At 50.1% G+C, this 13866-nt stretch overlaps 2 protein-coding genes and 1 long non-coding RNA gene across 5 annotated transcripts in view; 2 read left to right on the forward strand and 1 right to left on the reverse strand.

Moving 5' to 3' along the window:
- The window catches only part of LOC131103238 (uncharacterized), a 31754-nt gene extending 27835 nt beyond the window's left edge, over positions 1-3919 (forward strand). Inside the window, exon 3 of the long non-coding RNA XR_009119580.1 lies at positions 440-3919. This is a non-coding gene — a long non-coding RNA (uncharacterized LOC131103238). The remainder of the gene's footprint in view (positions 1-439) is intronic.
- fgf13a (fibroblast growth factor 13a) overlaps positions 1-4364 on the reverse strand; it is a 58449-nt gene extending 54085 nt beyond the window's left edge. Inside the window, exons 1-2 of one of the 3 annotated variants that reach the window (XM_058049331.1) lie at positions 3833-4354; positions 3440-3598 (exon numbers count right to left, since the gene is read on the reverse strand). In XM_058049331.1, the coding sequence (XP_057905314.1) occupies positions 3440-3488 (49 nt within the window). In that variant the 5' untranslated portion in view covers positions 3489-3598; positions 3833-4354. Of the gene's footprint in view, positions 1-3439; positions 3599-3832 lie in introns of all 3 variants that reach the window. The other 2 variants (XM_058049305.1, XM_058049322.1) reach the window with 2 other exon arrangements.
- A 6314-nt stretch (positions 4365-10678) lies between these two features.
- f9a (coagulation factor IXa) lies at positions 10679-13850 on the forward strand. Its single transcript, XM_058055360.1, has 8 exons — positions 10679-10810; positions 10873-11042; positions 11116-11143; positions 11212-11325; positions 12333-12473; positions 12541-12824; positions 12983-13106; positions 13189-13850. Exons 1-8 carry the CDS (start codon positions 10753-10755, stop codon positions 13767-13769), a joined length of 1500 nt encoding a protein of 499 aa, XP_057911343.1. The 5' UTR covers positions 10679-10752; the 3' UTR covers positions 13770-13850.
- Positions 13851-13866: the final 16 nt, after the last annotated feature.

Below are 13866 nucleotides of genomic sequence, written 5' to 3' on the forward strand. Positions count from 1 at the left end.
GAGTGGCACATCTCTGATGCGAGGCGAGTCGCGTCCCTCCAGGCGCTGCGGACGGATCTGCATCAGCACCGGGAGAGCTGCTTTGACAGGACAAGCGCTCGGGCGCCGCACCGACACCGGAGCACGCCAACGCCAACGCCGCCGCCGCGTGTTGCGTTTGAGTGTTAACTTTAGTCAAACGGGAAATGAAGACAGCATATTTTAAGACTGCGTGTGACGTTCCCACAAAAGCTCCTTGGAATGTTTACTTGATGTCTCCTGATGCTCTACACGGTGACTCGGTCTCCCGTCTGTTGGCTTATGGAAGGATCCGCCGATGCTGGAAGTATGACATGCTAGCTTGAATGCTACATGCTCACAGCACGGATGGAAAACCTTGCTGGAGGTTTTTTTTCCAGGGATTCCTGATGCTGTTTTAATCGTGCACTTTTCCTTTCAGGCAGGTTCTCCTGAAGGTGCCAGCATCACGGAAGGAACTTACTCGTGGCGCCGACCACGGGACATCAGCACAACAAAGACACCCAACAAGACTCGACCGGGTAACATCTAGGCAGCGCTAACCATAGCCACGGAAAGGGACCGCAAAGCATGCTGGGTACTCCCCCCAAGATTTCCATAGGTTGTAACCTTTGGCCGGTTAAGCAAAGATCTCGACATCATCCAGCATCCTCGGCCACAGATGAAGCGCAGTACGTCATATTTCCCATTCAACAGGAAGTAGAAGAGCAAAGTGTAGGAAAGACCCAAATCCACAGCTTAGCAGACAAATCAAAGCCAGTTAAGACGCCGACGTTGTGATGTTCATCCCCGCGTTGGTGTCAGCAGGCTCCTCCATCATGCCGTCCATCCACACGTCGGCTTCACAAGGACAGCCTGGGATTTATCGCCGTGAATCAGCGGTCGCACGCGCACACACGAAGCGCGGCCTCGACTGGCCGACCCGCACGTTTGATTAATCTCACCGAAAGAAGACACGGCTAACTTTGTTAGCGTGGGATTACACGGCAGCGCTACACGGGCGCCGCAGTACGTGAAGGTGATGGAACGCGTAGCAACATCACGCTTTAACCACGCCTTTCAAGTCCTAATTAGAAGAATGATGCCACCATTTTGTGCTAACTTGGGTCATTTCATTCATTATTATATTGATTTCATATTGACACTTTTGACATATTATCCTTATTATTTCTATGAAATATCACTCTCTCACTGCAGTATATCATCCTTCCATCCATTTTCATAGCTATGGACAATTTAGTCACGCTATCGTGGTTTTGCAAAAGCAGGAATAAATGAAGGTTGTTTCATGGTTATGGTTATGGCCTATTATGACTCCAACAATATTGAAGTTATATGTTTATGTGCATACTACAAGTTATATGTGGAGCTGGGGTCACGGCCATCAGTACTGGCAGAATAGCATCCCTTTTCAAAATGCCAAATGCTTATTTTGAAGGTGTTGGCAGCCATCAGTGAAATGATCACTGCAAAGAACAGAACTGTGTACTTCCTTCTGTGTACTAACTTCCTGTATTGCTGTCTTAAAGCTTCCACTTTTGGGAAAGAAAACAAACTTCCAGTATGACTGGGATACTGTGAACATCCAGCAGCAACGCAACATTTTGGCGCGACTACTGTTTGTATCCAAAACTGAAGTCCAGCACGGACCTGGAGGAGCATGTGTCTACTCTGCTTGAGCTGCGAGGTGTCACCCACCCCACGGAAGGAATGGAATGAATGGAAGGAGACTGGGTGAAGATGTCGGTGGCGTAGAAGCCGAGTGAGTCAGCCATTCACAGCGCCCATTGATTTGGAGGGGGTGTCGGACAGAGAAAGATGCTCCTGAGGTTAATCTTGGAATCAATTTTTTGGAGCACATCTTTTCTCCTCACTCTCTCGTCGGCACGAAACCACACACACACTTTGGGAGGGCCTCACGTGGCGCGTGGCACGGGTGGGATCTGCATCCAAACACGGCCAGCGTGCTAGTATCAGGAGACAGACGCACTGATGTCTCATGGGGACCAAAGGGAAGTGGCAGTGCCTTGCACAAGGGCACTTTGCACACCTCGCAGTATTCCACAAAGGGAAGACGGGAAGTTTGCAGCTTGTTCATGTCATTAGGCTGTACAGTCAAGGCCTCTTCATGAACATGAAGGAAGGACAGTAGCGGGATCCAGAATCCAGGATCCAGGATCCAGGATCCAGGATCCAGGATCCAGGATCCAGGATCCAGGATCCATATCTGTAGTGGTAGGTCACACCAATGAATCCCACAACATTAAAAACAGCTCAGATAATCCACCATTGAGACAACAACGCACTCCTTTTTTCTCCCGCCTGCGACGGAATTTCCCTGCTGCCCTTGAGCTAAACATCCACTTTCACCAAATGCTCCCCATGAGGGAACAAGACTAAACAAAAACCGATTCAAGTAAAGAACGCAAATATCGGCTCGATATATCAGCCAGCTTTTATTTGAAAAGTGCAAAAACTTTCCCGAGACCTCCGTGGCCTCACAGCAGCCACTTGGAGCGTGTGCCCGAATACAGTGCACCTTGCTGGGCCACAGTAGGCGCCACCTCCCCCTCTATACTCTGGTTCTCCTGGTAGTAGTCATGTTGTGATGTTTCATCCTCCAGTCCTTCCTACCGCCGGCTACACGCTACACTTACGTCTACATTTGGAAAAGTACATCAAAAGTATTATCGGTATCATATTGGTCTTGAGAAGAACAATGTTCATCACTACTAAGTTTGTGAAACTTGGTCTTATTTTGCACTGAGCCAATTCAAGCTGTTCTGCACCGATGGTGCTCCCGTGGCCAAGCCAGCTAAGAGCCTCTGCTACAGAATAGAGGATCTTTGACAAGCGGTCTCGCTCCCAGTCATAGAGGATCTTTGGTGTTTTTTGGCATGTTAAAACCAGCAGAGTGGTGCTACCGTGGAGGAGACCTTTGCTCTTTTCATCCATGACTTTATTTGTTGAGCCGGACGTGAGAAGGTACGCGTGTCAGAGAACCACAACCTTTGTAGCTTTGAGAAGATGTGAAGAAGAGAAGATTGGCAGCCATCACTGGCATTGACGTGCAGCATGATATGATGGTCACCATCTCCATAGCTTCCCTCCCGGCCACGCATGCACACAAACGCCACCGCGTCTCCATGGCGATGGGGGCCCTTCCCATGCTGTACGACACCCAATCAGGCTACCATGTACGGAATCCCAGGCCTTTCAACGGAACGCCACAAGGAGAGACTGCTCGCATCCTTCCTCTTCCACATGCTGCATCGCCATCGGCAAAACAAAACCATCGTGCACGGAATGTGGGCCTGCACGGCGTCCACATGCTGACATGGTTCACAGTGACCCGGTGCACCATGCAGGGGGGGGGGGGTAAAGCATTCTCTACATTTGAAAGCAGATAAGTGCCTCTTACCCTTGGAAGCATCCTTGTCTTCTTTAGGCTTCGCCACTTTTCCGCTCATAGATCCCAGTTTGGATGCGTAATTCCCGATTGAGGCAAGAATTCCCTGGATGGCCGGCTCTGTCCTCAATCAAATCCTTCCCAAGGAGTCCAGGTGCGGAGATAAGGCTTCTGTGGAGAGTGGCGGAGGGCAAACATTCACACCAATTGCTGATTTTACGCACAAAGAGGAGGCGATCATGGAGCCCCCCCCCCCTTCTCTCTCTCTCTCCTGTGCGTGGTGGGGGGGTTCGAGCGGGGAAAACAAACCGTGTGATAATGACGATGATGATGATGGTGGTGATGCTGCCATATGTCACACAAACACACGCACACGCACGCCAACATGCGTGGCAGATATCCTACCTTATCTCGTCCGCGCTGTGCGCCTCATCAACGCACATGGATGGACGCTCCCGCCATCAGGCTTGCATGGACGACCAGCCTGCACGATGGTTGCTTTAAAGGTGCCAAATAGGCGCGGGGGGGGGGTGAAAGAGAGATGGAGAGAAAGAGAGAGAGAGAGAGGGAGTCCTATGTGGAAACAAAGCCCTGGAGGGAGGCCATCCAGCCTGGCTTCGTCTTCTTCTTCTTCCTTTTCTTCCTCTTTTTCTTCCTCTTCTTCCTCTCCTTCTTCTTCTTCTTCTCAGAAGAGCATCTCTCGTCTCGTCTGAGCCTTTTTTCCCTCTCAGCCACAATCAACAGGATACGCAAGCACAGCGCGCTCCCACCCACGTCACGCACACGCCGATTGGCTCGCTCCCGTCGACGCCCGCCCCCTTTTTCATTCCCAATCCTATTTAGTACTCTTATGTCGACCACGGACGGTGCATCCTGATCATTCCATCTGCTGGCGAGCTGCTGGCGGAGTGATGCGGCTCTCCTCCTGACGATCTCTGCACCACCACCACCCCCCTTCACCCCCCTTCACCCCCACCCCACACATGATCACATGACCTTCATGAGGGCTTTCTGGGTTTTTGTGCTTGAGGGAAAAATGGTTTGGGTTCCAATCGGAGGTCTTTAAAATACTCACTGTTATTATGATTATTATTTATTTATTTTTATTATTATTATTTTTTATGATTTTTGTATTATTATTATCATTATTATTTTTTATTATTTTATATTATTATTATCATTATTTGTTATTATTGTCATTATCTTTATTATTATTATTATCATGATTATTATTATCATTATTATTATTATCATTATTATTATTATTATCATTATTATTATTGTTATTATTATTATTATTATTATTATTATTATTATTATTATTATTATCATTATTATTATTGTTATTATTATTATTATTATTATTATTATTATTATTATCCATTTTCTGTCCTGCTTATCCTCACCAGGGTTACAGGGGTATGCTGGAGCCTATCCCAGCCGTCTTCAGGGGGACGTCCCTGGACTGGTGGCCAGCCAATGGCAGGGCACATATAGATTTATTGAGTATGTTGTATGATTGCTTCCCAGAGGGGGGGGGGGGGTCATATTCCGCTAGCAAGCAGCCAGCCATTGCCAAGATTAGGGTCCTTAGTCCTGGTTGAGGTCTTTGCAGTAGAAGGCTACGTGGTTGTCGCTACGTTGGCAGCAGTCTTGGGTTGTCGGCGTAAAAAGCAGTCCTTACCCTCCAGCATCCTCTTCCTCACCATGAAATCCAGACTAGCGCTTTCCCTGGTGATGAAGGTTTGATGATGAAGGGTGTGATGAGGAGGAGGAGGATATTTTCTCCCCGTGTCAAGGTTCACGTGTCTCCTCTCGGCCTTCTGGACGCTCAGCAGGCTTGAGGGTTACACGATCTTCATGCCGCCTATTTTTAGGGGACACTGGACGCCTTTCAAAGGTCGACACGCTGCAATCTTAGCTGACATCTTGGAGGCCCATCAAGGCTCCTTGGCTTCTCCTTCCCTTTCTCCTGGACCCTCATCCAGATCAATGGGCTTCCTGCCTTGACCTTTGAGGTCACATGCGTTGGTGGATCCGTGGCGGTCTGGCCTCCGCGTACGACCATCCCGCCAGCATTAAGGTGCGGTATCGGTCGACACCGGTATCTGACGTTTCAGCTGATATCAGACGTCCCTAATGCCAAGATATCGCCATCTACCGGATCTACCAGGTTATGCTCGTCTGCACTCTGCTAGCGGCCCCGCCTCCACCCACACAGATAAAGACAGCAAGATTGACAACAAGGCTCACTCCGTTCATGCCATTGTTCTACAGAGCAATGATGCTGAAAGCAAATGCACAGAGTGAACCCTCTTCCTGCCTGACCAATTGATTATTGATCATCCACATATTGATGGGTGATCCATTGTCCATCTTGGAGAAATCAGGTTCTCATCTGATGAGATCCTGGGCCGCCCGTATCGCTCTCAGTTGCCAGCCTGGAACGGTTCTCACGAGCTCAGTGATGGCGTTCCTCATTTCCCACGTCTGAAAGGCAGCACCAACATTCCCATCACAACCAATCAGGCGGCTGGCTGAGTGGAGCGAAGCGGGGCGGCTCGCTGCGTGCAAACAGCCGGGAGTGCGTTCTACTTGGATGTGGAAATGTCACCGGGTCGAGTCCCCGCTGCGGCCGTGGCCTCTGGCGCCCTTTGACCTTTCTGCCAGGCATCACGGGGCAGCCCGCGGGAAGCGTTGCTCCATGCGCTCTGTGGTGGCGTCACGGCAAGCCGACACGCTTTCGTCACGGAAGCACACGCGGTTGCGTAACCACGCTTGATGACAGTGCAGTGACAGTAGGTACTCTCCTACCTACCCTCCTATCTACCGTCCTATCTACCATCCTACCAACTCTCCTACCTACCCTCCTATCTACCATCCTATCTACCGTCCTATCTACCGTCCTATCTACCATCCTACCAACTCTCCTACCTACCGTCCTATCTACTGTCCTACCAACTCTCCTACCTACCGTCCTATCTACTGTCCTACCAACTCTCCTACCTACCGTCCTACCTACCCTCCTATCTACCATCCTATCTACCGTCCTATCTACCGTCCTACCAACTCTCCTATCTACCGTCCTATCTACCATCCTATCTACCGTCCTATCTACCGTCCTACCAACTCTCCTACCTACCCTCCTATCTACCATCCTATCTACCATCCTATCTACCGTCCTATCTACCGTCCTACCAACTCTCCTACCTACCCTCCTATCTACCGTCCTATCTACCGTCCTATCTACCATCCTACCAACTCTCCTACCTACCGTCCTATCTACCATCCTATCTACCGTCCTATCTACCATCCTACCAACTCTCCTACCTACCGTCCTATCTACTGTCCTACCAACTCTCCTACCTACCGTCCTACCTACCCTCCTATCTACCATCCTATCTACCGTCCTATCTACCGTCCTACCAACTCTCCTATCTACCGTCCTATCTACCATCCTATCTACCGTCCTATCTACCGTCCTACCAACTCTCCTACCTACCCTCCTATCTACCATCCTATCTACCATCCTATCTACCGTCCTATCTACCGTCCTACCAACTCTCCTACCTACCCTCCTATCTACCATCCTATCTACCGTCCTACCTACCGTCCTATCTACCGTCCTATCTACCGTCCTACCAACTCTCCTACCTACCGTCCTACCTACCGTCCTATCTACCGTCCTACCAACTCTCCTACCTACCGTCCTACCTACCGTCCTATCTACCGTCCTACCAACTCTCCTACCTACCCTCCTATCTACCGTCCTATCTACCGTCCTATCTACCGTCCCACCAACTCTCCTACCTACCCTCCTATCTACCGTCCTATCTACCGTCCTATCTACCGTCCTACCAACTCTCCTACCTACCGTCCTATCTACCGTCCTACCTACCGTCCTATCTACCGTCCTATCTACCATCCTATCTACCGTCCTATCTACCATCCTATCTACCGTCCTATCTACCGTCCTATCTACCATCCTATCTACCGTCCTACCTACCGTCCTATCTACCGTCCTATCTACCGTCCTATCTACCATCCTATCTACCGTCCTATCTACCATCCTATCTACCGTCCTACCTACCGTCCTATCTACCGTCCTATCTACCGTCCTATCTACCATCCTATCTACCGTCCTATCTACCGTTCTATCTACCGTCCTACCAAACGTCCTATCTACCATCCTATCTACCGTCCTACCTACCGTCCTATCTACCGTCCTATCTACCGTCCTATCTACCATCCTATCTACCCTCCTACCTACCCTCCTATCTACCGTCCTATCTACCGTCCTATCTACCGTCCTACCAATTCTCCTACCAATTCTCCTACCTACCCTCCTACCTACCCTCCTATCTACCGTCCTATCTACCGTCCTACCAATTCTCCTACCTACCGTCCTATCTACCGTCCTACCTACCATCCTATCTACCGTTCTATCAACTCTCCTACCTCCCCTCCTATCTACCATCCTACCAACTCTCCTACCTACCGTCCTACCTACCGTCCTACCTACCGTGACGCTTATGAAGCTAAGCTAACGTGCTAACAGCCATGACCGTGGGGGTGTCGTCTTCACAGACCTGCATGTTCATTGACTCTAGCTGTATTTAGCTGTAAACAGGTTTTATATGACTTGTATATCTTATGCGCTTTATTGTCTTTATTATATTGAGCAATAGGAGTGTAGGTGTGACTATAGGGGTGCTGTTTCATGTCCAGAGGGCTCTAATAATGTTAAAGCGTATATGTACAAGGTGTAAACAAGTTTTATATGACTTATATATCTTATGTTCTTTATGATCTTTATTATATTGAGTAATAGAAGTGTGACTATAGGGGTGCTGTTTCATGCCTAGAGGGCTCTAATGATGTTAAAGCATATTTAGAACATGTAAACAGGTTTTGTATGACTTATATATCTTATGTTCTTTATTATCTTTATTATATTGAGTAATAGACGTGTGACTATAGGGGTGCTATTTCATGTCCAGAGGGCTCTAATGATGTTAAAGCATATTTAGAACATGTAAACAGGTTTTATATGACTGATATATCTTATGTTCTTTATTATCTTTATTATATTGAGTAATAAAAGTGTGACTATAGGGGTGCTGTTTCATGCCTAGAGGGCTCTAATGATGTTAAAGCGTATTTAGAAGGTGGTAAACAGGTTTTCGAAGCTCTAGCTATGAAACTATTCCATTTCCAAATAAGGAATGTGGAAATCCACTTTTCCTGGACAGGCGTGGAAGCAACGAACGATAAACATAAACGATATCCTGCTGTGATGCATATTTCACACAAAGCTTGTCAAATATTCTTTGAGTGACAGCAGAGCTGCTCCTGCATTGTCTCGTACAGATTTGTCATTTCAGCCTCCTTTTTGCTGCCTTTTGGACACGGCCCGCCGTGGCCCCCTGTGGCCCCCTGTGGCCCCCTGTGGCCCCGTGAGGCGTTCACCCTGTACCCAACCCGGCTGCACCAGACCTTAGATGCCCCGCTTGAGTTCAGGAGAAAAACAGGATCCTCCCACGTACCACACGTGCTCTGTTGACTCTTCCTCAGCCTACGTGATCCCGCTCTTGTTTGGCTTCTGCTAAGGTACACAAAAAGACCATCAGGGCCACGTTAGCATGCCAGGACCTGACGTCCTGATGGACCTTCATTATTGTACACAGTATTTCATTCATAACCCAGTCAGGGGTCGGCAACCCGCCACTCTTCAGCCTCCTCATCAGTCTCAGCCTCTTTCAGTCACGGCAAAAGAAAAAAAGGATATTGATGAGCATTATTATGATCTATGCACCATTCCACTTTGGTGTATTTGATATCTTGGAGCTGAAGTCAAACTGGAAGAGGGAATTGATGGCCTTTTGTTAGTCTGCTCAGTGCCCCCCCCCCCCCAGCTCCTCCAGTTGCTCCTTAGGGAATACGGGACAATTCCCTCCCTCTTGTGTTAATCTGTCAAGTATGAATATGAGCCTGTGAAAGAAAGCTCCATGGCCGCGGTCGGGAGCCGCCAGCCCCAGAGAAGCCTGTTGTGTGCCCCCCCCCCCCTTTACCCCCAGGGAGGGGCGTTTATTTCCGTTTGATATGGCAAAGCACAAAATGACAGCAGTATTAATGTCCTCAGCTGTTGGCCAAGACTTGTGTTGTAGAAATGCAGGATGTTGCTTCTTCTACCGGCGCCGTGGCTCGCTGTGCTCGGCCGGAGGGGCTGGTGCGCCCTCGTGTGGTCAAAAGGCTAAAGTTCATGAAAAGAAGAATGGATTAGCATCGTGCTAACTTGCTGTAATGCATTGGGTATTTGACTAAGCTGTCTTATTATCACCCCAAATCCTTCCTGTCATTTCATACAGAGATAAAAATAGTTCTTCATGTTAGCTGCTACAATAATGATAAGTTGTTGGTTCATGTAGGTCACCTATGGAAATGGTACACTGTTTGGGGAGTTTTTGTTGTGAAGGCTTGAGCGTCAAAATAGGTATATCCCATGACGCCTGTTGCTAGCTAGCTCATATTAACTTGTTTTCTCACGCTAGAATGCAGAAAAGGTAAGAAATATGTGTTCATGTTTCATATAAGGATTGGGAACGATGGGCAAAATGTTGCCCCGGCTGCCCCCGGCTGCCCCCGGCTGCCCCCGGCTGCCCCCTGCTGCCCCCGGCTGCCCCCGGCTGCCCCCGGCTTAGCCCTGGGCCTGCGAAAGCCTCACGTTTCTACCTACAAACCGCCAGATTGGCGCCCTCAAGACCTCTGGTCTCTGTCCTCGCCGTCTGCCTGCTGCTTGTGTGTCCTTTACCCTGCGTGGACACCTTTTATTGAATCAACACCACGACTCTCGGGTTCCGGTCCAGTCCACTACGTAGTTCCTAACACAAACTGAAAAAGGCCAGTTCCCCTTTAAAGACGTACTGTATACATTTCCAGTCAAAGTGCAGTAGGTACTGCAAGATCAAAGTTTTGTGTGTACAAAGTGTCCGCAGCAAACAATGGACTGTTTATAAGAATGTTAGCATGAATGTTAGCGTCTACAGTGACAAGTCATGCAGGATGTCCATACTTACTGAACCCCATGCGTCAGACCAAGGTAGCCTGCTATGATATGTCGTTAAACGCGACGTGGGCAAGCTGTCAGTCACCACACAACAGATGTTGGAAGTCAACCTTGGGTTAGGGTTAGGGGTCAGACGTGGGCCGTGAAAAGTAAACGCTGTGTGGGCATGCGTGGTCACGTGTGGTCACGTGACCCAGGTTGATGGTACAAACACGATCGTGCACTTTGGAGCGTGTGACCATCAGATAGCTGTTTCGCCATGGCCAACGTCTTCCTGGTTTGTGTGTTGCTGTTCCACTTTCAGCGGATCCTCGCAGGTATGACCTCAGTGTTGGAGTTGACCGGGGGCCCTAATGGCCCCGAGCCTGGCTGTCTGCAGGTCCGGTGTTCCTGTCCGGCAGCACGGCCCACGTGGTGCTGAGCAGAGCCAAACGTGGGAACAGCGGCGTGTTTGAGGAGCTGTGGGAGGGCAACTTGGAGAGAGAATGCTACGAGGAGAAGTGTGACGCGGAGGAGATCAGGGAGGTCTTTGAGAATTCCCAATTGGCCGTGTGTATTTGCCCACTTCCTATTCCTCCATCTGGCTCGCTGTGGCTTTAAAGGGACACCGCTATCGTTTCAGGAGAACTTCTGGGCTTCGTATGCAGGACGTAAGGCTGTCGACCAATCCCCAGTCTGTGTAAGCGTCTCGTACTGTACCTCCTGTAAATCCCCTCAGGTGGCAGCCAGTGCTTGCAGGATCCCTGTCAGAACCAGGGAACCTGCAAAGACCAAGGCGACTCCTACATCTGCTCATGTCCAGACGGTTTCATCGGCCAGAACTGTGAGATGGGTAAGGGATCCACCTAATCAATCATACTGACCATTGGGATGGATGGATAGCTGGGACCCTAGCGGGGGCCCTAGCAGGGGCCCTAGCGGGGGCCCTAGCCGCTTTGGCCATGCTGAATGGCAGATGCTGAAGATGGCTTCACTGTCTGGAACTCATCTCCAGCCTTGTGAATCCATCCATCCCCAAATGTTCTCCATTGGATCCAGATGAGGGGAAGATGCAGGATGGTCCAAAAGAGTCAGCTTGTTCCTCTGGAAGAAGTCCTTGGTGAAGTGTTGAAGAGCCGGTAATGACCACACAGACCAGGGCCTTCAGATCTCCACATAGCCGGCTGCCGTTTTACGCCCCTGCACAACCTGAAGCTCCACTGTTCCATTGAAGGATGATGATGGTGGAGAACATCTCAGGTGGGATCTCCTTGTCATGCCATCAGGAGCGTCCACGGAGAAGAAGACTTTCTTCCACCTTTCAATGTCCCATGTTTGGTGTCTCCTGCTCATTCCAAACCTTGAAGGAGACCAGGCCTTTGGAGATGTTTCTTCTGTCTGATTGGGGGCCAGGATGGTCCCGTGTCTTGACGATCCTGTCGTTTTAGGATGTTTTGGAGAAGCTCAGCAGCAACGGATGGCTGCCAGAGGCCTTGCTTATGCAGCTCAACATTCCCACCTTGTTGCCATCCGGAGATGATGACAGTGGGAATACCTGACACTAAATCACTAAATCCACATTTTCACCACAGCCTATTTCACTCCAATGCTTCTTTTCTCTCCCTGCCATTTTTTGGATGTACGGAGCAGAAGAACACCAAAGTGTTGTAGCTTGCTGTCAGGTGAGTGAAGATATGCCGGATGCCGGTGCTGCTGTCGCGTGGCCATGATGGGCTGTGGTGGGTCTTTGTGGGTCTATGTGTGACAGAGGCCCTGGTCACAAGGTGTCCTGTGATAGAAGCTCCAAAGGTGGGAAATTGCAGCTCGACTCGGCTCAGAAGCTCTTTTTCCTGCCCTCAGCTTTACAAGCTTTCCTGCGAAGGTGCGACTTCAACAATGGACAGTGTATGCACTTCTGCGAAGCGGGGGCGACCGGAATCACGTGTTCCTGCGCTCCAGGATATAAGCTGGATGAAGATGGGCTGGGATGCCAGCCAGAAGGTATGACAACAATCAACAAACCACGGCCACGCTGCGGCTAAAAGCGGAAACCTCGTCCTTTTGCCAGCCGAGTTTCCGTGTGGAATGACCGCCCGGAGAGCTATGATGAGAGTCACCAGGTCTGTGGGCGGCACCATCGACACGCCTGTGCGCCACAACAATGCGACTCCTACGATGACGACGACCCCAGCTACCGCCTCCACGGAGGCCCCCCGAGGACATAATGGCTCCGTGGAAAATCATCCCCCGTGGAATCAGCGTGTCATTGACACGCTTAAGAAGAAAATCCCGATGGTCCGCAAACGCATCATTGGCGGTCATGACGTCCGTCCTGGAGATATCCCCTGGCAGGTATTCACCCACATCAAGTGGTGCCTTGGTTTTCATACGATATATCAAGGACCGTGAAACCTTGGTTAGCATCATTCATTCCAGAATGACTCTAACCAAGTCCATCACGTTCACCAAATTTGTCAGGTTTTACGGCACTGTTCCTTGCGTCCATGCAGGTAGCCTTGGTATACAGTGACGACGGGAGAGTATTCTGCGGGGGGTCCATCCTGAGCGAGCGATGGGTCATCACCGCAGCCCACTGCCTGGCTCAGGCCGAGGGCCCCTTCTTCGTTAGAGTGGGTACGGCCGCTTTATTTCCGCTGAACAAGTTGGGAAGCTTGAGGTTGTCTCTCTTCAGGGGAACGTTTGATGTGTCCTGCAGGGGAGCACCAGATTTCAATCCCTGAAGGACATGAGCAGGATCTCCAAGTATCCGAGCAGCACATTTACCCCTTCTACAACCCCCAAGTGAGTCTTGTCAATCACGACCTGGCCCTGCTCCACCTCGACAAAGCCATCATCTACTCTCGAACGGTGCGGCCCATCTGCATCGGGCCCCAGGACTTCACAGAGGCCCTGGTGCAGAGCTCCTCCCCGGCCACGGTCAGCGGCTGGGGCATTACCCAAACGGCCAATACATCCGACGCGCTGAAGAAGATCAAGGTTCCCTTCACCAACCGGCGGGACTGCAAGCTCAGCAGCGCGGACAGGATCACGCGCTTCATGTTCTGCGCGGGCTTCGACGACAAGGACGAGGACCCCTGCAAGGGGGACAGCGGGGGTCCCCACGCCAACAAGCGGCACGGCACGTGGTTCCTGACGGGCATCGTCAGCTGGGGGGAAGAGTGTGCGCAGAAAGGCAAATACGGGGTGTACACCCGCCTGTCTTTGTACTACTCTTGGATCCACAGCATGATCAACAATCTGGCCTTCAGCATGGAGGAGCCCCAAGAAGAAGAGTAGTCACCCGCACCTTTGTCCAAAAAGGTTATAAGGGAACAGCATGTGCAGCGTTGCGTTTTGTTGACTTTTTTCAAATAAAATACAACGTTTCCAAATA

Source organism: Doryrhamphus excisus, chromosome 2, assembly GCF_030265055.1.
Source record: "Doryrhamphus excisus isolate RoL2022-K1 chromosome 2, RoL_Dexc_1.0, whole genome shotgun sequence".
In the NCBI taxonomy this organism is placed as follows: Eukaryota; Metazoa; Chordata; class Actinopteri; order Syngnathiformes; family Syngnathidae; genus Doryrhamphus; species Doryrhamphus excisus.

Excerpts from the sequence above, each read along its gene's own strand:
- f9a (XM_058055360.1), top strand. The coding sequence starts at position 10,753 with ATGGCCAACGTCTTCCTGGTTTGTGTGTTGCTGTTCCACTTTCAGCGG. Across the intron at positions 10,811-10,872 it reads CTTTCAGCGGATCCTCGCAG|GTCCGGTGTTCCTGTCCGGC; the intron begins GTATGACCTCAG and ends GGCTGTCTGCAG. Across the intron at positions 12,474-12,540 it reads GCTGGGATGCCAGCCAGAAG|CCGAGTTTCCGTGTGGAATG; the intron begins GTATGACAACAA and ends TCCTTTTGCCAG.